The 23,218-nt window shown below is 41.9% G+C and overlaps 1 protein-coding gene across 15 annotated transcripts in view; it reads right to left on the reverse strand.

Moving 5' to 3' along the window:
• Cacna1e (calcium voltage-gated channel subunit alpha1 E) overlaps positions 1 to 23,218 on the reverse strand; it is a 488,748-nt gene that overhangs the window by 33,385 nt on the left and 432,145 nt on the right. For all 15 annotated transcript variants that reach the window (XM_039091008.2, XM_039091012.2, XM_039091010.2 and 12 more), the window contains 10 exons: positions 21,741 to 21,901; positions 21,069 to 21,206; positions 20,123 to 20,324; positions 18,201 to 18,365; positions 17,569 to 17,679; positions 12,882 to 12,965; positions 12,037 to 12,162; positions 8,040 to 8,105; positions 2,846 to 2,937; positions 2,218 to 2,383 (listed from right to left, as the gene is read on the reverse strand). In XM_039091008.2, the coding sequence (XP_038946936.1) occupies positions 2,218 to 2,383; positions 2,846 to 2,937; positions 8,040 to 8,105; positions 12,037 to 12,162; positions 12,882 to 12,965; positions 17,569 to 17,679; positions 18,201 to 18,365; positions 20,123 to 20,324; positions 21,069 to 21,206; positions 21,741 to 21,901 (1,311 nt within the window). The remainder of the gene's footprint in view (positions 1 to 2,217; positions 2,384 to 2,845; positions 2,938 to 8,039; positions 8,106 to 12,036; positions 12,163 to 12,881; positions 12,966 to 17,568; positions 17,680 to 18,200; positions 18,366 to 20,122; positions 20,325 to 21,068; positions 21,207 to 21,740; positions 21,902 to 23,218) is intronic.

Here is a 23,218-nt window from a genome sequence, read left to right on the forward strand (position 1 = left end):
TAATATCTACTCTTGGTTTTCATGCTCCTTCCTGTCCTTCATGAGGAAGTTTTAATTACCATTAGCTCTTTGAGAAAAGAAATGCTTCTGATTTGTAACTGCATTCTTAGCTCTCAGCACATGGCCTGGAATATCAAAGAACCTCAGAAATCTCTGTTGGGTGGTTGGTTTGATATGAGCAGTTTATGACTTGCCCAAGGTCACAAAGTCGGTCTTATTGTAGGGCTGTGACTCGAAGGCAGATCGTCTCACACTGAATATAGCCTCATTAAAAATAACATTAATGTGAATTATGTAGCACCCTCTGTCTCACAATTCTAAAAGTAACCATATAGCCTCCAATTAATTTTCCACTTTTAACTTTGGTTTCTTTTAAATATTTATCATTAAACATTTAAACTATATAAGGTAAAATGGAGAGGTCTATGTGTCCCCTCTTTCTGTTCCAATTTATTCTTATTGATGAGTATTAATCCTCTGTATGTTGGTTTCTTATTTGCTGGCGGTCACAAAGAGTGGGTCTTGTTGACAGTTCTACTCTGGTGCCTAGCTCAGTGTCCATCATGAGTGGCCACTTGACAAAAAAAATGGGTTGAAGGTAGAAGTAATGTATCAGTTATTTTCATTATACATTGTATTTTCAGATTTATAAATGGTTCTGTGTTCTTTTTCATTGAAAAAGTGCTTCACACCAATAGAAGGGTATTAAAATGCATATATTATCTTCCTGAGCATATACTACTGCTGACAAGCATGAGGTGAGTGTATGTGCATGTGTACAGGTGCTCTTGTGCATGAGAGTGTCATAATTACCCATGTGTATGTGTGAGTGCATGGATGGTAGACAGAGGCCACAGCAGGATGCTGAGTGCTTTGCTCTATCACACTTTGTCTTATCCCTTTGAGACAGGTTTTCTCACTGCACTTGGAGCTAGGCTGATGGCCAGCAAGCCTCAGTGATCCTGTATCCCCCACCTTCATCCTCATCCCCTACCCCCAGCAGGTATGCCTGCAGCTTTTTACATGGGTGCTGGGAATTGAAACACAGATTCTCTTTTCAAACAGCAAATGCCATTATCCGCTGAGCTATCTCCCCGCCCTTTCATGACTTGTTTATACCATGGTAAAGATGCTATACAAGAGGAAGTGCTTTAGCCTAGGCTAAATAGCAACAAAATCAAAACCAAAAGGGGGGAGGGGACTCCCAGAGTCTCTTTACTCCCTACATTATCCCATGTACCAGGCAGAATGGTCTTTCTGAAGAGCCCTGGCTCTCACTGGAAAGCTGAATTGTCAGATGTCTCTGTCCCCTGAAAGAGAAATCACTGGGCATGAAACAGTTAAGTTACTTTTCAATGCACAGCCATGGAATTGACCACGTGTGAGCAATAGCATTAGTTTAGTGTTATATAGTTTTGTACAGCCAGTGGCATTTGCAGTAAAGTTGAGCTGAGGGACGTTCTGAGAGTCAGAAGGACTACAGTGACCTTTGTATCGACCTGGTGGCACTGCATGTATTTATTCCATCCATCACTGCTAACCTGATGTTGTAGGGAAGACATTTCTGGATGCTTTCTCCAAAAGAAGGAACTCAGGGATCATTTCAGATCTCTTATCACTTTGCTAAGTGGGGATGTTTTTACATATCCTCCTCAATATCCACTAACACCCAAAGTAATCATGTTTTCACACCAGAACACTTGCCAACTGCCAACCAATTCAATGGCACCAGGAGAAAAACCACATCAATTACAGTGCACGTGACCATTAGTTACCTCTGATTAACCCTATAAGCCTCGATTTTCAAGGTACCTTTTCATAAACAGTTAAAAAAAAACAAACTCTCCCAAACAGATACAAGTCTTAGCTATTAAATAAACTACACATGCCACAAAGAAGACAGGGGTTACCCCAGTAGCTCCCGATCAACAAGAAGCTTGGTGCTCTGTTCCTACCTTCAAGTCCTCATCCAGTCTCTCAAGGCCTCTCTCCTTGAAGCCAAAAAGACCTTAACCCAACAAGAATCACTCTCCTTGCAAAGATTCTAAGGAGCACTTTGGCCTCCAAAGGCAATGATCTACTTCTTCTATAGCTTGGAGGGTGAGTATATATGTGAGGGATCAGGGAATGAAGAGAGGCAGAGGAGAACATGTGCATACACTGTGGGAGACTTCACTCTATCAGGCACACCACCAATAAAGGCAAATTCTTACTTACCAGGAAGGAGCAGAAGAAGATGAAGGAGACAAAATAAACGTAGGCCAGGTCAGTGCCACAGCGCTCACTCTCGTTCTGCCCTGAGGGTGCAGTGGTGTCAGGCTCACAGCCCTTCTCGCCCAGACATGACAACATAATCTCCTGCCAAGCCTCCCCTGTGGCGCTCCTGAACACAGAAATCCATCTTGGTTAAAAAAGTCTTTATGTCCCATCCCACCCTGGGTCCCTCTTGTTCTTCCTCCCCACCCACCATTTCTCCATCTGTTGAGGGTCTAATCTGATAGTAGAGAAATAGTGGAAGGACCCCAAGACCCCACATAAACACAGCTACTCAAGGTTTCAGGTCTTAAACTGTTCGCATCAGAAGCTTATGCGCCTCTCCCCTCCTAGAATCCCCGAGGACAAGTTGAAACACACAGAGGAACTACTGAGTCAAAGACAGTGACGGAAATTTCTAAATCACAGGGAGGTTCGATTAAAGCATGGTCTCTTTCCACTGCATATCCTAAGAACAGCAGAGCAGAATTAGATCAAGAGGCCATCGGCTTTCTCCCTCCAGGGGCTTCTCCCCACATTGGCAGCTGAAGACCATGAGGTCTCCAACTTGAACAGTTGTTCATCCAGGTACCTGAAAAGCAGCATGAGAGACCCGAAGAAACTCCGAAAGTTGTTGTGCCGGTTGATATGACTCTCCTCATCTAACTTTATGTTTCCAAACACCTTGGAGGAGATAAGAGAAATCAATGAGCAGAATTGAGTTGTGTCACATGTCCAGCACATGGTCATTAGACACGCAGGCAGGGTAGATAAAGTACGAGCAGGAATTCTGGATGCTGGTCTCTGAAACAGATAACCTGCAGTGAGAGAGCTGACCAACACCATGTTCTTGGCCTGAAATGGAAACTAATTACCTCCCCCACTGCTCCAGTACAGCAAAAGGGACTAATGCTCACAATATTCAAGCAGTACATAGAATGCAAATATTTAAAAATCATTCTGTACATACACGGCCTCTCCTACGCTTAAATTGGAGCTGCATTTTAGGCTCATGGTACCCATGCAATCTACCAAAGACATTGCTTAACAAGAGGACACACATAGAGTCACCACTCTTTCCCCCATATCTGATAATCATGGAGAGAATATCTTTATCTGCCAAAGATGTCATTTATGGTTTGGGCAGAAGCTATCCTACAATATGTAAAGTGATTAGATGTACTCTTATTTAGAGATCAAAGTCTCAGAAGTCTGTTATCTTAATGCATAACCAATGGAAATGAACATACATGCAGCATCAGACTGACATAAATCTCACTGAACTAGGTCACTTAGGTGTAAGCTAAAAACAAAATCCAGGTTGTACGATGAAGGAAGGATAATTGGGCACCTGAAAAAGAAGGGCTGAAGACATAGCCCTAACTTAGATACATGGGGTCTTAGTTTTAGTCCATTGTACCAGAGAGGAAAATCAAAGAAAGGAAGGAGTGAGTAGAGAGAGAAAGAATGGAAAAGAAAACAAGCAACCCCAGAGAGAGAGAGAGAGAGAGAGAGAGAGAGAGAGAGAGAGCGCGCATTATGTACTGCTGGGCTCTGATCACTGACATAAAAAAAAGGGGGTGACACTTAGCAGTATGTATGCACACACAGAGATAAACTCTGACAATAATTCCAAGATGCTCCAACGAGAAGGGCGCACTCTCTTCATCTGCCAGTGCTTCAGAGGTCAGGATCAAGCCTTCCAAGGCAGTCCTGGGACAACTGACAACTTCATGGGTCACTCTTCTACCTATCTGAGATGGTTTCCAGCCTACATTTAGCATGCTTCTGTTTATTTGATGTATGCTAAATGGAACACGTTTTCCCCTAACAGTTTTGAGAGTGTGCAATTGAGGAACAGTCTCTGCCCCCAGCTATTTTGCTCAAGTAACTCCCACTGACACCTGCTTTGGGAATTTGTTCTCACTGCTGTTTTTTTTTTCAAAACCCAAATACTACTTGTCTTCAGGGAGAACGGAGGTGGCAAGCCAGGCAGCAGAGGGAAGAATTGAAGGAACAGATAAGAAAGAGGCAGTTCCTCAAGAAACACATGACTTTTAAAAACCCCACAGAAGCAGCCAAACCTCCTTCATCCTGTATACTTCCCGAGGTGACTGTTGTACATCCGTAACCAGTTTAAATTTCCTTCTCTCTTGCCTCATTTCCTTAGCTAGAGATCTGCAAGTTGCGCCCAGTGTGTCACATCTGCACACTTCACAGGGTCTTTTCTCCCTGGGACTCTCGTAGCAGCATCATTAGCTGTCCCGGTTATGACTTTTCTCGAGTGCTCCATGAAGCTGTTGGGGAGTGCACTGCGATTTTGTCAACATGATGTTAGTGTAATTGTCAAAGAAAGCATAGCTACTTTGAATATTTTCTAAGATAATTTTTAAGCCCCAAATGGATATTTATTACGGAAGTGGTGGGTCTTAAAATTCCTTTGCATTTTCTTTTTACACCCTCCCAGCCTGTTACCACCTACATCTCCTATACCAGAGGCTATGAAAGAGGAAGAAGGGACACTTCTGAAAGCTGCAGGAAAGTCCAGGCTTCCATCCATTTTCACTTGGAATTAAATGCAGAACTGGAAGGCTCTGCTTGTGTTTAACCCACTCCACACAGCTGGACAGCTACAGAGCTAATGCCAACAGCATCTCTTCTAATAGCCTGTACACATAACCCCCTCCCCAGAAATGACAAATAACTTATTTGTTCTGCAAAAATGTCCTCTTCTGAGAGGACTTTAAAAGTGCAGCATAACGGATTGTGGATGGTCTTATAGATCCATCTGGTTGCCCTTGACATCTATCTAATAGCTTACTCCTCCTATCCATTGGACCTTCTATTTGTGCAGGGCTCTTGTATTTTCAACTCTCTGTTTCTGATGGTTATCTTCACTGCCTAAGCTTGGCTGCCCTGGAACTCACTCTGAAGACCAGTCTGGCCTTGAACTGAGAGATCCACCTGCCTCTGTATCCAGAGTGCTGGGATTAAAGGCCTATGTCACTGCACCTGGACCTAAGTTGTTCTTTAATTCCTTCTCAATTTTCTTTAATTGCTTTTCTCGAGTTTGAAGCTTAGCTGACTGGGGGTGGGGTATTACTCAGAGATCACCACTCCTTGTATTCTATTTAATAATTGGCTTTTCTTTATCTCCTTGAACATGGGGTTTCGATCCACTCCACTTCCTGATGCCTCTTCCATCAAGTAAATTTTATAGTTTTCCCTTTTTCAGCTTGCTCCTTTTCACTACAGATCTTCACAGGAGTGAACACTAACAACCACAGGACAGAGTTAATACTAGGCTGTTTTGAGATTTCTTCTGCCAATGAAATTAATCCAAAAACTCTTCTTCATTTTAGCCCCAGGCAAACTTTTTTTTTGGGCTAGAACAAAAAGCAGTCACATTCTTTGCCAAAATATCACAAGAACAGCCTCTCAGCTACATACTAACATTTTTCTCCTTTGAAACCTCTTGAGCCAGGCTCCCATGGTACGAATCACCCTTTGCACCACCATCTTCATGTTCTACTAGGCCTTTTAAGCCACACTTAAAGCATTCAAATGCTTTTCTAATCCAAAGACTCCATTTCTCCAAACAAAAGCATGGTCAGGCCTATCACAGAAACACCCCATTCCAACTTTTGTCCTACTTAGGGTTTCTGTTTCTGTGAAGACATCATAACCTTGGCAACTCTTATAAAGGAAAATAGTTAATTGGGACTGGATTACAGTTTAGAGGTTTAGTCCATTATGGACTCCATTATGGACTCTATATGGAAGGAAACATGGCAGTGTCTAGGCAGACGTGGTGCAGGAGAAGGAGCTGAGAATTCTATATCTGGATCACAGGCAGCAGGAAGGGAACCTGCTTGAACTCCTTACACCTCAATGCCTATAGGTCACCCTACAGTGACACACTTCACCCAAAAGGCCACACCTTCTAATAGTGCCACTTTCTATGGATGTATGGGGGCCATTTTCATTTAACCCACCATAGGTTTTCTGTTTTGTGATGACCGCGTTGAACACTAGTAACACACTTAGGAGTATGTATGATTTGTGCTTGGCACTGGCTTTCTTTGACAGACCAGGCTGGGGATAGCAAGTTAAAGCAAGCCACGGTGGCAAAAGCATTATTGTCTTGAAAAAGCAGTCCCCACCTCCTACTGACAAATCAAAGAAGTCCTTGCAAGTTGCTTGTCTGATGGGCTGAGAGAAGGCACAGCATTAAGAACTGGGTTGTAAAGAGGCACAGTTAGGTCAATATCAGCTTTTTACCTTGTTATCTGAGAACATGAATAAGGTTAAAGGTTACTTAACTATATTAAATGTCAGTGGAAACAATGAAACTCAATTACTCCTGATTATACTAACCATACACCTCACCCCTTCTTTTTATATGCCTGTATATAGGTGTCTATTTGCAAATAGGCATATAGTCAGCCCCATACCTGGCAAACCAAGTAAATGAGGTAAACGGCATCATCAATGTCAGTATGAGTCTCATCAGCAGACTTGGAGACAGTATCATTCCACCTTATTTCACTTGAAGATGAAAGGGGTAAGAGCTATTTTATCATTCAGAAACTTGGGAATATGGAATTTAATTTAACCATTCAAATTTCAATTTTTCAGTTTGAGACTATGTAAATTCTGAGGTAAAGGTTAGAGGGAGTTAGTAGGGTCTTGAGGTTATCAAGAGAGGATTAAAGTTCTGTGGCAATTGTTTCTATTGCTACCAACATCATTTCATATACCCAGTGTAAGACCTTCAGAGAAGGAAAACGCCAGGCTCCTTGTAGGTCTTATGTATTTTGATGCTGGACATTTGGCTGTGGTTTTGGAGACTAAAACTGCCTGGTTAGAGTTAGAGGAAGAGTGAGAATAAAAGGTCTTGTGGAAAGAATCTAGGCCAGACTGCTGATCAGGAAGTTTGGTAACTGAGGCAGTGACTCGAGGTAGCCAGGTGGTGCAGACATCTAAGGAGGCCTCCAGGCTGCCTGGCTTCAGGAACGGTCAGCTGAAGTTCTTAGAGGGGTTAGTCATGCAGCTCTTTAAGTCATTCTTTCAAAAAGCCTGTGGACCCCACCAAATAAATTAGGGGATGTGTGTGCTCCTTGTTCATTGAAGCAGGTCGTCCATTCGAAATGACTCTTGTTCTTAGAAAGAACATTTGGTTTCTTGGGGCTCAGTGAACCTCTAGCTATCTGTACAAATCTCCAAGACAGAACCCAATCTGCTATCAAGTTCTAAAAACTTTGAGGATTGAGTAGGCCAGGGGATTCTCCAGCAAGTTCCATGGCCCTGTACTATAGAAATCGGTAGGAATATATTTCTGGTGCTTCCTTGGATGGGCAGTAACAGGTCTTGGAGAACTCAGACAGTTAAAACTTAACATAGATGTGTTTGGTGCCATCACTTACTGGGGGAACAGCCATCTACTTCCTTTTAGTTGTGTTCAAATAGAGATCCTGAGGGAAAAACCTTACTTCAGTTGCAATGGGGGTCCCTCTCTCTGAAAACAGTGGTGTAGTTCTATTGTTTTAGGTCTATTGGAGAAGCCCAGCTACTCCTAAGTCACAGCATGATTGGGAGACCTCAGATGAAGCCCCACAGAGCAGACCACCCTGAATACCTAGGGAACCACTTGGCCCATGTGACATCCCCAAGGTCACAATGCAACAAGACCTTGGACAAGTTTCTTAGTCGAGCAACACTGTACATATCATCCTCAACTCTGTTGGAGACAATGTGGGCAGCTGCTGCCCCATCAGGCCACTCACCTGCATCCCAATGATAGCGTAGATGAAGAAAAGCATGGCAATCAGAAGGCAGACATAGGGGAGAGCCTGTAAGGGAATCGAGAGATAATAATCAAGGAGACCACTGCTCCTGTCACTGCTCCTGTTGTCATTGGCAAGGCAGGAGCTCTTGCTTGCGCTGAGGCTATTTGAAGCAGGACTGACACTGATCCTTGAAGCTATTCCATTTGGAGTAGTCTTTCCTTTTGAAAATATGCCCAAGTCTTCTGATGGATTTGTGACCCCTATCTCCAAAGAGGGCTAGGGAAACTTTCTGAGTTTGAGAGACATTTCACTTGATATGCTAAAGACTAATAATCCTAGTAACTGTGACCCAAATTAAAGATGACCTAAATTTTGGTTTCAAGGTCTCTGTATTTCTTCCTGTCATCCCCACATCTAATGTATAACTCATAGTGGGAGATCTGGAGGCAAAGCTAAATGACTTGAGGCTCCTTGTTATCCATTCCTAGACATATCTTTTATCTCAGATGAAATACCATTTTCCAGTGCTTAATCCTTTCAATATTTTATTGTATTTCACATAAATCCCCCTAAAGCCTGCTAAGTGTCAGCCATTATGAAACTGTAATGAATCCATGAGGCAAAAATTTAAAAATCTATATTGTTTATGTTTACTGCCACTTTGTGATGATAACATTTCTATATGAAAATAGAAGGCAAGGGCTTGCCCTTGATATTCTAGGGCAGGGGCAGACACAGAATAGTTGAGATTTGGAGTAGGATGGCGCAATATAGTTGTGTGGGGATCCTTGTACTGACATGAAATTCTCTCTTTTTTACCATTCTGTAAGCTCACGGGCAGCCAGTGCCACTGAGAGTCTCAATCTTGTCCTGAGTGTACACACCATGAATCCCGGGAGACCAGGCAAAGGCTTTCAGATGGCTGTGTAGCAGGGCAGAGTTTATCAACAGAGATAACAAAACGAAGACTCCCAAGAGGGACTATTTACAACTTGAATAGAGTGTAGGCTTAAAAATTTTTAGACTACTTTTATGATGGGTTTTAAATGGTTTACCTCCCTTCTAGCCCACCACCCACCAGAGGTAGTGGGAAAGAAAGGTTATTAGGATACAGGGGGTGGGGAGTGAGCCTGTTTAGAAATTGTGTTTTGGAGCAAATCCCATCTGTATTGTCAGGAAATCAGCAGTTCAGTTTACAGGATGTAGCCGTGGCAGATCGATCGCTCACAAATACTTCACAGCTTCACGAATATACCAGCAGTCTGGTTTGGTATTGTTGGGATAGTAACCATGAACCAGCAGCAGTGTCGAGACCTAGCAGAGACAGGTAGGTCTCAGCCAGACTGGCACTAGTCAGCAGGAGGAATTAGACCAGCAGGGATGCCAGGTTAAGGTTTTTATTTTTGGTGTGTGTGTGTGTGTGTGTGTGTGTGTGTGTGTGTGTGTGTGTGTGTACACTAAGTGAAGATCAGTGACTATGTGAGACTAAGAAGTGATCCAGAGCTATGCTTGTCATTGTCTGTTGGCTCCTGTTTATACTCCCTCCAAATATCATGTGTCCTCACTATGTGTCTTGTCTCAGCACATGAATCTGTCTTAGCAAATCTCCATGTCACTCTGTATCAGCTGACATCGCTCTGCCAACTGGCCCAAGTCTGCAGAAGCAGCAAGGAGCCATCAACACACCACCAAGTGTTTTTTTGGTACAGTTCTCTCTATGGAATCATGACAAATAGAGCTCAACAACGCAATGTAAGGCAGACCAATACATGCCTGTCATTAGTGGAAGAATCCCTCATCACACATCCTTTCACATGCTTGCTTTAGCCAAACATACCTTTACCTGTGTCCACTTCAGGAAAACAGTTCTGCATGTGTTTGCCCCTAGCAAAACACTATCTGACACAACTGACTTTCCAAAGAACCCTTAAGTTTCCACTTCAATAGAGGACAAATTAAAATGCACCTGACAGCTAATAAGCAGGTCCCTCCTCCATAAAGCACTGAGTCCCAGGGTGTAAGGAAAGGAATGGATGCATTTCCACAAGAATTGTCGCAAGGAGGCAGGGTTCCCTGCTGCCTGTGCTGATGCCCTATGCCCTGGTCTACCCATTTGGCTTTATTCTTCCTTCTCCACCCAATGTCTCCAGTCTCAGATTATCTTCCTACTCTAAGTGTTAGAGAGAAAACCAAAGATTTTATCTGTTCTTCTAGCCCCTGTTCTTTCTGGTCACAAAAATACACTCTAATACAAAATAAGAGAAAGAAGGGATGACATTTTGAACATAGGCTAGAGACTGAAATGTGTGAATCCCAGGATTCGGTCAGAGTGGGTAAAAGTAAAGGTATAGTGTTAATATTGGACATTTCTCTGCTTTGGATTTGCATAAGTGATTTTGACTTTTTCATTTTTGTTGTTGAGCAATCTGTTTCTGTACAGTATCGCAGAATCATCCAGAAGAGGAAACACTCATCCAAAATACAGCCCCGCTGGGATTCAGACTCGCCTGCCTTCCATGTTCTCTGTAATATCCACTGAATATGCTACCCATTTGGTTGTCAGTTTTTGACACCATTTTCTTTAGCTTCAATAGGACACAGTGTCACCGAGTCTCGGTGATGGGATAACGTGACAGGATGACACTTATTTCTTAGACTCACTAACAACTGACGCCTGATGGGCAGATATTTTAAAATAAAATAAAAAACAGCTTTAAAAGCAAGTTGTCTTTCTAATTCTAAATCTGAACTCACCTGAGAATCTTAGGGCAAACTCGTATGGTTTTGAAATTCTTCTTTGTCATCTAGCTCTGGAACATTAGAGTTCATTGGGGTGAGGTCTCTGTGGGAATAACCCTACCAAAAAATTGGTTCTTGCTAGGGTAGAAAAGCCAAGGCCATACTTTGGAGCCTAAACCTGCTTGCCACTGTCTCATCTCAAACTTCAAATATTTTGATAATGAAGCAAATCAATAAGGGATATATTGGAATATATTAATAATAAGGAAACTCCCTTTCCAAGTGATGACATACTGTGATTTTACTGTCCTGTCTCCTTAAATTTAATTAAATATATAAACAGTTAAAAGGAGGAGGACAATTTGGTGAATTTATGGCTTGTCATCTTTGAGTCAATTTTATCAAATTTATTTTTAATACATTAATTGAAAAACTTTGTCTGCAAGAAAAGAAATGTACCCAGGCCTCAGACATCTAATTATGTTATTTGTTAGATGTCCAAAGACATTTAATTTATGCTATTGTTAGAACTCAAAGAAATATGTTTGGAAACTTTACTAATACTGCCATCGCAGTAGGTTTCAGACACCTACATTTTAACAAACCTTTATATACCTAGACATACACATAGTCCCACGGTAATGTTTAAAAGAAACATATTGTAATAACTTGGCCAAATACTCCTAGCTCTTATAGGACTCGTGTGTGTGTGTGTGTGTGTGTGTGTGTGTGTGTGTGTGTGTGTGCCATTAGTGTACTATTCACTCAATAGTTCAAGAGATGCATAGGTTGAAGACATGGTAAACTGTACATGAATCATCTTTTTATGAAGCATGAGTTGAAAACGTCCTCTGAAAAACTTTTCCATTAAGTGAAGTCACTGACAAGTTCCTGAACACACTAAAGGCATCTGACGATGTGAGGCTGACTCTATGAATGGGCAAGATTGCTCAAGGAGATTTAGAATACTCAAGGATAGCACACAATTCATAAAGCATGTTCCTGTCTCAGCGCTAAGAAAAAGGGCCCGTTACAAAGAGAATGTGATGTATTTTTTTTTAGAATAAGATTCTATAATGTAGATATAAAATTGATCACTGTCCAGCCAGACTATGCTATAATTAAGAACTATTGTATTTATGCATCTAACACAAGTTTACAAACTTCTACCTTCCTAGGGGTAAAGAAACCAGGGTGAGGAGGCTGCTGCATTGTTGTCTGCCATGTGGCGTTCCACCCTCGGGAAGCCTCTTACCTTAAAGGACTGCACGAAGGTCCACAGTAAGATGCGGATGGTGTAGCCCTGTCGCAGAAGCTTTATGAGCCGTGCAGCTCGGAAGAGCTTCAGAAAGCTCATATTGAAGCCACTGGTGTTCACCAGCTGGTGGGCCAAAAGGAAACATGTAATTAGTGACAATATGATCATTTAGAAAGAGCTAAGCACTGGCATTTTCACATTTCTTCCTTATTCAGATCACAAAATAGAAGGCAGTCTCTGTCTTTTACAGTTAACCTAACTCCCATTGAGGGGCACCCAAGTGAGTCTCTCTCTAAGCCTCCCAGCCAAGCTCCTCGAATCCTAGGTAGATGGGTTTGAAGAGTACCCCAGCACACAGGGGAGGAAAACTGACTTCTCCAATTTCTACCAAATGCTCTAAACTCTGCACTTAGATTTCTAAAGAGCAGGCTCCTAATCCCTACACACTATGGCATTCTGGTAGTCAATAATTACAATAAAGCTCTCCACATGTTCTTCAGGATGAACTAGTTTACAGAAACACTTTAAGGTCTAAGAACATTGAGGTTAAAGATGCTATGCTTCTCTTTGGAGACTTTGCCCAAACATCCAATATTAGCTTCCTTCCAATACCTCTATTCCACTTACCCCATTAGATATCTGCTATTTGAGTCATGCAAATGTAACTAACCCTTCTGTGATGGATATCACCATCCTAAAGTTGTATTCTCCTGTTATTGCTCAGGAAGGACAAAGTGGACTCCCAACACAAAGGGGGCGTGTTTGATTGGATGGGTTATAAATGGACTGCATGTGGAGAAGGTGTTTTTAAATACAACATCAGGATCTTGTGAGCCGTTCACCTTGCTGTCTGTCAGGATAATTTCTGTGATACTGCCGATCACGGTAATGAAGTCAAAGATGTTCCAGGTATCTCGGAAATAGTTCTGCCATGTGCATTCAATCACATGAATTAGAAAAAGGAAAGAGAAAGGAAAAGACATCTTTCATTACATAACTTTGTCACTTGGAATTAAAACTTGTCAATTCATGCACAAGTTCATTCTAACTTTGGGCTCAGTTTCCTGTTTCTAACCCAAAATTCTGTTTCTCCTTTACTAATTCGGGAACTCCTCATTTTAAAAACAGTTCCACAACTATGTGTAGACCATGTCTTTGAAACCGCCCCTAAAAATCCTATAAGAAAGTTTTTATTTTAATTAGTAAACATTTGTTTTTCAACCATGCTACTAAGTTTGATCAACAAAGAAAAAGCGTTACATTTATAATGTATATATCTTAGGGGACTGGGATAATTGCACAGCTATTAAACATTAAGCATCATACAACTTTAACTTCTTAATTATTTTTATTGCTTCAAGAGGCTGTATGGGACTAAAGGTTACAGACAACCCCAAAGCTGTCTTTTCAGAAGACCTGACTGACAGTAGGATGAATAGACTCCAACTCCCCACCCTTCTTTCTGCTCTGTTACACCATATGGGTAGTTAAGTGTTATATATAAATGAGGAGATTGATTGAATACATATATATGGGGGAGATATAAAAGACCCAGAGAGTCTACCAACCAGATAGCTTCACTTGCTTCAGAGTGTGTGATGTGTCCACCCAATGCCAGATCGCACACACATTGGGCTACATTCTTTAAAACAGAATACCCACTCCTCCACAATGTCTACTTGGCTTTCCTCTTGGCACCAGGTACAACATCAGTTTTGGAGTACCACCAAAGTGTCCTCTGTCCTACTCTCACAATTATCATCACATGATCTTTATCCTCTGTCCCAGATCCTTGATATTCTTTCAGCTCATTTGTCCTCCTTGTGGGTCTGAAGGTTAGATAGTACCAAATGTCCCAAGTTTATATAGTACTGAAGAGAAGGCTTGGCCATAACAGCGAAGCCATGCCACAGAGAAAGGATTGTGCAGAGGGAGGCTATGTTTAATGAGCATCATATATGGAAGATTGCAAGACAGCTACTGTTATCCTTGTTTTCTGTATGAGAAAACTAAGATTTAGGGAGGTCTGATTGCAGAACCACATGTATTCTAGAATACATATATATATATATATATATATATAATGTGTGTGTGTGCGCGCATGTGCGCACATGCATGTGTATGCAGATATACTCAACTTTGTGAACAAGTTCACCTTCCAGAGGAACACTTAACTTATTAATAAGGGAGCCAAGTGGGGTCCCAAAGGTCACCAAATTTCAAAGCTCTCCTATTCTCCATCCAGAGGTGAATTTCCTCATTTCAGAGGATTAGAAGCCTTGAGTTCCAACTGAGGATGCCTTACAATGGCACATCCAACATTGTGTACTACAGTACTCTTCCAGTTTATCTGTAGTTTCATTTTCCATGATTTTAGTTACTTATAATCCAAAAATTAAGTGAAAAATTATAGAATGCTAAAGAGAAGATCTGAAATGCTTCCTTGAACTGAAAACTCTCAGTAGGACAAGACCTTATAATAATGTTTCTGCTAATGACACATTATAAATACAGTAGGTCTTATAATATTGTACTGTCTGTTGATGGAGCTATTACAGTTTGTAAACACATACTATGGTATTTACAAAGTGACAAGATCACCTAGCATCATCAGTGTTAATTTGACATAATTATCAGATTAACAATGTTAGTATTAACTTGGTAGACTCTAGAATCATCTGGGAGATGAGCTTCTGAGCATGCTTGTGAGGGATTATCCTGGTTATGTTATGGATTGGGAAGACCTACCCTGATTGGTATGATGTTACTATATAAAGAAAGTGACCTGACCATGTATTCATCATCCTCTGCTTCCTGATTGTAGATGTCATGTGACCAATTGCTGCAAGCACCTGACACCCCAACTGGACTGTGCCCTCAGACTCTGAGACAGAATAAACCATTTCTCTTTTAAGTCATTTCTGTCAGAGTGTAGTTTATAGCATCAATAGGAAGAGAAATGAAGATAAATGTGATTCTTAGAACCATCCGTCCATTTAGCCATATATGAGAGAATATACAGATATTATCTACAGATATCAGATTAGCCCCAGTCTGAGGTATCCACTAGGGATTTTGGAATATAACCTGGCTACTTAATAAACAAATAGATGATTGTGAACTCTGAGGTCAGATAGACTAAGATCAAACTCCTGGATCTGTCTTTTTCCTTAACTCTGAACAAAGTATTAATCTTTCCTGAGCTATAGTTCACCTATAAAGGAGGAACATACAGGTAAAATAATCTTACATTAAGTATCTAATGCAGTTGTTACACAGGAAAAAAAATGGCTGTATAAAGTATTGGATGGATATTTACTGGGTAGCCCAGTTTCCTCTTTTCTTCCCATTTTATTCACACTCACTTTCTTTTTTTTTTTTTTTTTTTTTTTTTTTTTTTTTTGGAGGGACTGGTTCTTTATTCAAAATGTCACTTGTCACTATTCAGTATCAAAACAGTTGCACTACAGGGTTCTCTTTCTCCGGTTGGAGGAGTACAAACAAGCCAGGAATCTGCAGGGCGCCCACCTAACAGGCTGAGAAGAAACCACCTGAACATGGCAATTGGGTGGGGACACTTGAAAGATCAGCACACCACTAGCCCATAGACTGCAAAGAATTCTCACAGCCAGTGGGTTGGCCAAGGTAACCTAACCCCCCAAAAACAATTTCAAAATAATATAAAATTTAAAAAGTTCTTTTTTTTTTTTTAAACATAAGCTATTCAAGATTTCTCCAGCACTGACTGATACAAAGCACAAAGAGATGGCACTTTAGAGACAGCAGCTTCAGGAAAGAGCAATGAGATGACTTTCATGTGGCTAAATCAGTGGCACAAACATAATTTCCTTTTCCGTCTCCCTTGGGGGCAGGTGAACACTAAGAGGTCACCACAACACTAAGGGGCAGCATGATCCATTTCTGAGCAGTTGGGAAAGGGGTAGAGCTGAGACAAGTTCGGGCTCAGGGCTGGGGGTGAACGGTAGTCACACTCACTTTCTAATTCTACATTTTATTGTATAACTTTTACACATCTTAGAAACTTGTGTTTTCTCATTTAAAATAAGGGCAACAACAACATCTACTATGCCTGTTTCCAAGTTACCGAGAAGATCTGACCAAACAGTACATGTTAGGGTATTCTGAAAGCTTCAGATGTCAAATCAATGTAACAGTGCCTTTTCTGGTGTGAATGACTCCAGACCTTGAATGAAACACAGGAATGAGGGTGGGAAGGAGGCAGGGCTCAAGGCCGAATCCTCTAGTTAAGCCCGTAAGTATGTATTCAGCATTCACCATAATTAGACACATAATTGGGGTGTAAGTCACAGACGATGTCAGCACCAAGACTCACAGAGAAGCTTTCCTCGTGTTGGTGCTGGCTTTCCCCTTTCCCCTTTCACTTTGCCGTACTTGGGCTAGACTATTTTATAAAGGCATCTTTGTTTGATAGAAGTTTCCTTTTACCTTTTTATTTCCTCGCGTCTCAAAACACTCAAAAGGGAGTCAGGAATTCCACAATGCAGCCACTGCCATGGGTTCCTTTCAACTCTCCACCCCAAATAATCAAATTAATGGTTGTAGAAAGAACCAGGAGACTGGAAACAGCCTCCACAACCAACACTGACAATTATCAGGCCCAGCCCAGAGTCCCTGTTACAGCTGCTACCAGAAGCTCTCAGTTTGATCTGCAGCAAAGTTTCCCCTCTGTGCTAGGGAAGCGGTCTGCTCTGTGTACACTTACACTGGAGGGGATGATGCACGCCCTGAAGAAGTGCGAAACGGTTGTCAAGTGGGTTTACCTGCTCCCCACTGAACACACAGCACACACCCGAAGCAAGCGTGAGGCGAGGGAGGGGCTGATTTTGTTTAGAGGACATTGATGCAAAGGCCAGGTTTTGTTAACAGTCTTGGGAACAGATGCAGTAGTTTGCAAAACAATTATAATTACCAGTCGAGGAGAAATAAAAAGAGAGCTCATGCCAGAATAATTTCCATTATAATCTCTCGCAAAGTCAATTCCAGAATCCTCATCCACCTACCCCGGAAACCCCCAAAGGTACTGGACATTGTAAACATAAGTAACACCACATTTATTTATTGGCAGAAGGTACTCTTCATGATGATACCTAATAAGTGGAAGACTAAACTTAAAATCTATTATTTGCTGGTTTGAGGCTATGAAAGATATTTTCCCACTCAAATCATACAGTTTGTATATACATTACCAGTAACTAATAACTCATGGTTTAGTTAATCTAATTTTTGTTTTATTTCTTTATGTGTCAACTGTAGTTGTAAAATTCAATGAGGGTTGCCCTACTGCTGACAGAGTGCAGTAGGACTGGAGTAGACTGTTAGATCAGTATGGAGAGAAGAAGGTGGCTTCCTTTGCCTCTTCTCCTACTCTACTCACATGGCAGCCTGTTTAAACTCATGATTAGATGGGCAAGTGGGCGAACCATTCTTGAATAGCAGTAACCTGAATGAACCCCAAAAGGAGAAAAGCTGATGCTGGGAGAGACATACCAAGAAGCCGAAAGCGATGACCTTTAGGACACATTCTAGGGAAAACACCATAGTGAAGGCGATGTTCAGGTACTTTAGGGCGAGCTCATAGGTCCAAGGAGCAGAATAGTACTGCCAGGAAGGAGAAGAAAAAAATAATGGAGTCAAAGCCTTAAGGTATATGTGTATATGGTGTGAAAACACATGCCAGGTCTTGCTCTCACCTTGACCTGGTGGAACGCATCGATGCATGTATGTTATGCAGTGAAACATATACCCATGTCCCACCCAGGACACCTTAATAGCAAAATAACCTTCATGCCTGGACTAAAGGTAGCATGACAGCTTACCAGAATTATGTGTTTTGCATTTAGCATGAAATATGATCAGGCTCACATTAACTTCAGTACTCCGTTAGATTCCACAATGTCAAAGGCAGACCTTATTGACTTTTGTCCCTGAGAGCCCCTAACTGCTAGTCTATTACTCTGCATTTTATTCAATGACCCCCACCCCTACCCAGAAATTCAGGGACTAAGGGTACTGAACTGGGTAAGGTCAAAGAGTCTCCGTGATGCAAGAGCAGGTAAACAGAACAAGCTGGTAAGGTGGAGTGGCTTCCCAGTCACTGCACAAACACGATTACATCTCACCTTCATCATCAGCACAACGGTGTTCAAGGCAATCATGGCCATGATGGTATACTCAAAGGATGGCGAGACTACGAAGTGCCACACGCGGTACTGGAAGGTGTGCCTGTTTTGTGGCATGTAGCGGGTGAGAGGTTTGGCACTAATGGCGAAGTCGATGCATGCCCGCTGCAGAAAATCAAGGTTGTTAGAATTAGCTCAACCCCATAAACCTTGCACGGGCTCGGTTAAGATAGCCAGGAAAGAGGGACGATATAAGGATAAAAGAGAGAGAGAGACACAGTCATAAGGCAGCAATAGGGATCATCTGAACCAAACTATAGGTAAGATGTCATCTTACATATCTGGAGGCACCTGGAGGGCATCCTGTCACATGGGTTGAAAGTGTTGGTTATTAATAAAGTCATATATCACATATGACTGAGATTTTAGGTATAAGGATTCCCCTAGTGCTCATGTACAACTATAAATCTACTGCATAAGAATCCCTTATCTGAAATATGTGGGGCCAGAGTGATTTGTGTTATCAGATTTGTTTCTGAGTTGTTAATATTTACAAAAATGTAATGAGGTATTTTGAAGACAGGATGCTCAGCTAAGCACAAAATTCATTAATATTTCATATGTATGTCATCCACATAGCCTAAGGGTAATCTGTATAATATTTTATTAATTTTGTGCCTGAAACAAAGTTTCATGGTATGGAATTTTCTACTTGCCGTATCATACCATTCAAAATGTTTTGGATTTGTAATCATTTGAATTTTTATATTAGAGTTGTTCAAGCTGAATATGCCTATGTATTTCTCTTATAATCTATGACCATTTCTAATTCAGCTCCTTTTGTTAAACAACAACAAACTCAACCATGAAAACAATAATGTTCTAAACCTACACATGTGCTGGAGGAGCACATAATAAAACATAGTCCCGGAGGGGAGGCCCTTGCTCCTGTGAAGCCTTGGTGCCCCAGTGTGGAGGAATGCTAGGGCAGTGAGGTGGAAGTGGGTGGGAAGGTGGGGGAGCTCCCTCATAGAAACATAGTAAGGGGGGATGGGATGGGTGTTTGCAGAGAGGAAACCGGGAAAGGGGATGACATTTGAAATGTAAATAAATAAAATATCCAATTAGAAAAAAAGAAAACATACTCCCTGTCATTAGAAATACAGATGCCGTGAGGGTAAGGAAGGTAAGCAAATGGGTCAATGCTGTAACTCTGACACATATCTTTTTCTTCCGGGCTATTGTGTATAAGGGTAGAGATTATAAGTTGACTTTTTTGTGTATACTTTTATGTCTTGTCTATATTTGATATATGTACATGTGAGTGTACAGGTATGCATGCCTGTGCATACACATGTGTTGGTTAGAGAAGGACATGGGCATCTTCTATTGCATTATTGCCCTGAACCAGGACTTTCCACCGAACCAGATGCTCACCATTATGATTAAGCTGATTGGCCAGCAAGCTCTCAGGATTTACCTGTATACGTTTCCCTGTTGGGATTACAGGTACATGCAGCCATGCCCAGCTTTTGAAAAAAAAAAAAGTTGTGTGTGTGTGCCCTATACTACAATTCGCATGCAAAGATTAGAGCACAGCTTGTGGGAGTTGGTGCTTTCTTATCAGGTGGGCCCTGGAGACTGAACTCACGTCATCAGGCTTAGAAACAGGTACTTTTAGCCACTGAACTATCTCACCAGCCCCATGCCTAGCTTTTTGTGTGGATGCTGGGGATTCAAACTTGGGTCCTTATATTTTCAGAAAAAGTCTTCTTACCCACAGAGTCCCGCATCCAAGACTTCACAGCTCTAATGCTACTATAAACTTAGAAAATGCACTCTCTCCCTCTAAGCATGCTGGTCCTGATAAGTTTCTGATGCTCCCCCCTTGTTATCCCTTCCTATAGCCTTTCCATTGTTACCTCATTCTTTTCTAGGCTACACTCCTCCATCATCTTGTCCCCTTGCTCCTGGAAGGTGATGATAATGAGGGCCACGAAGATATTGACAAAGAAGAAAGGGAAGACCACAAAGTAGACCACATAGAAGATGGACATCTCCATGCGGTTGCTGCGGCTTGGGCCTCTGTCCTCCTCTGTCACATCTACCGAGTGCTGCAGAACCCTGTGAGGACCAAAAGAGACGTACAGATGGTAGATGACAGTGTGGCTTTGTTAGAAGATGGGGGCACCTTTCGTAGTTCTTGATATGACTTCGCTGACTCTTTCCATTCCTCCACTGATTCAGGGTCACTATAGCAAAGATCATAAAGAAAAAGTACTCCTGCCATTTCTAGCCACTTTCCATTTGCATGCAGCTATTAAGCAACAGAATGGTATCCTCTTTTAGTTAGGCTGTCATGTTCAATACCAACAGACTTCTAGTGCCGTTGGATTTTCTCCTACCAACTAATGGTGTCTTACTTATTGCTAAGTCTTTTAAACAAATTAGCCTCCTGCTATAGGATTAGCATCTCTACAGTCTGCCAGATCCCTCCATGTTTAGGCTGTCAGGTACAGGGCCAACCTTAAGAATAAATCTGTTTAAAACAGCCCTCAAGGATTCTCCTGAAGGGTAGAAAGTTGTGAAAACTCACTTGTTCTGTAAGTCAGAGGGCTCCACCCAACTCAAAGATTAACAAAAAAGAGTTTCAGGTATTTTCCAGACTTTGTCTTCCCCTTCTCCATCTCTGTCTGAAGGATTTTTATTTTTCCTCTTTTCTGCCTTTCTCGCCTACTCAGAACCACTTACTTTGCCTGGTATAAGAACAAAGGGTTAGCCTTGTTCCTCTTGAATCAGCTTTTCAAGGCACCCACACAGTCCCATCTCAGCCTGCAAGACACATACCAAGCCCACCCCATCACTCACTGAGGCCATCCTTCCCCCGTGGAGACGGTGAAGAGGGTCAGCAGGGCCCAGATGATGTTGTCATAGTGGAATTCATGACGCTTCCACTCCCGGCCCTTCACCTCCATCTTGTTTTTCTCGTGGTCTACATAGTTGCCTCTGAAACCAAAATAGAAATGAAATAGAGCCTCGTAAGGTGAGTGCATGGGACAGTCAAACATTCCTACAAGCCTTAAGAATGCCGGGGTAACCAGTGTCCATCACAGAAAAGGAAGGGCTACTAACTTGGAATAAAATTGGTACTTGGTACCCAACAGATGTATGATGAATTCTGATATCACTAGCTGTCTGCCTAGTGTTAACCCTTTGTAGGCTAACCCGTTGTTAAATTGGACAACCTAAAGTTTGAGTGTCATATTTTTAATACTTACAAAACATAAATAAAACTCCTTTCAGTAGGTCATCAGAAAGACTTAAAACTTAAGGGTTGGGGCAAAGTGTCTCTTACCCTATCTGATACAGTAAAGGAGTTCAACAAATGTCTATTTGTTTTTATAATTGTTCCTGCTTTATAATTCTTTGGGAAAGAGAAAGGAGTTAAGAGAGAAAGGAAATCCAGTCTACACATGGAAGGTAGAGAGGGGTTTCCCAGGACACCCTTAGCAAAGAGAGGTATATGGTGGTGGCTCTTACATGCATTCCTTCTCTGTGTCCTTGGAACTGTCGGTGCAATAAAAGAACTTTCCCTTGAATAACTGAACAGCAATGACGGCAAAGATGAACATAAAGAGCTTGTAGACAATGAGTATGTTGAAGACATTCTTCAAGGAGGTCACCACGCAGTCAAACACAGCCTGTAGACGGCAGCAAAGGTGCTCATGTCATTCTCGTGACAGAATACTCATGCCCAGAGCTAAGGTTGGGCCATATCACCACCCAACAGATTGAGAAGCTGTCCCAGGAGCTCTCAGCCCTCCAAGCGGGGATACTCATAAGATGAAGAGCTGACTCTCAAACTGGTCATGGTAGCAAAGACTTGCCCTGGAAGAAGACACCATCTCTAAATCTTAAAGTCAATATAAAGCATGATGCCCGGACAAAATGACAGAAAGTAATGGAGGAGTGTCTTTGTGGAGACACTCAGTATAAAACCCAGAAATGTAATACTAAGTGGGATTTGGAAGATCATTTAGAACACTTTACCCACTAAACAGATTCTTCCTTACCTTGAACCTATTGATGTCAGATTGATTTACATACTGATCATGTGTCATCCTCTTTTCCCTTCCTAAATGAATCAAAGGGCTATCACATGCTACTACCTTTGTTAACTTCAGTATTTTATCCTAAGTTCGTATATTAGCTCTGGCTATATCAGGCTCTGTCACTTCACCCTGCTGCCCTCTAGTTGAACACTGGTTGCCTTCAGGAGGAAGGTCAACAGGCATTCCAGGACAAATTGAGGTCTCTCTGTGTTGTGGATGAGGCACAGGGGTTTCTGCTTGCATACAGAAACAGAGGGTCTCCAGAGACTTCCCTTCTAAGCCCCATGCCATGAGGAATTCATGAGAACTTGACAGATTTCAGGCCATTTAACGTTGTTTCTTGGGCTTTTGGGCTTAGCTCACTGGAGAGTCTGGCCTCATAAGGGCACTGCATTTATGCAGTTGCTGCTTTCAAGCGCTGGGTATAGTATGTCTGGATTAATTAGTTTAGCACTGCAGGGAAGGTGAGCGACACAACAGACTTGTGGAATCACCAGAGCCACTTATGTCATTGTATGTCTGGTTTTGTTGGTTCGCAAAGAGAGGAGCCAGTGCTCCCTAGTTTAAAAGAAATAATGAAGGCCTCGGCCACATTCTTCACATTCTTCAGGGGTGGACTACTCTCATCAAGCCATTGCACATTCCTCTGTTCCCATGGGAACTTGTGCTGCAGTTCATATTTGGAGCCCTAGATGGGGCTCTTAGGAGTGATGATTGATAGGCCTAAGTCAGTGGCTGGTTAGTGGGAGGGTGGCCAGGGAGATCTGACACAATAGAAGGTCTTAATCCAGGAGGGGAAGGAGGAAAGCAAGGGAGGAAGCCCCTACCTTTAGAAGACCAAGTTGCTCCTGGGAATCTACACGGTTTGAGACAAAAACTATATCACAGCTAGTCTGGACCTTTTTA

This window comes from Rattus norvegicus, chromosome 13 (genome assembly GCF_036323735.1).
Source record: "Rattus norvegicus strain BN/NHsdMcwi chromosome 13, GRCr8, whole genome shotgun sequence".
Taxonomy (NCBI): Eukaryota; Metazoa; Chordata; class Mammalia; order Rodentia; family Muridae; genus Rattus; species Rattus norvegicus.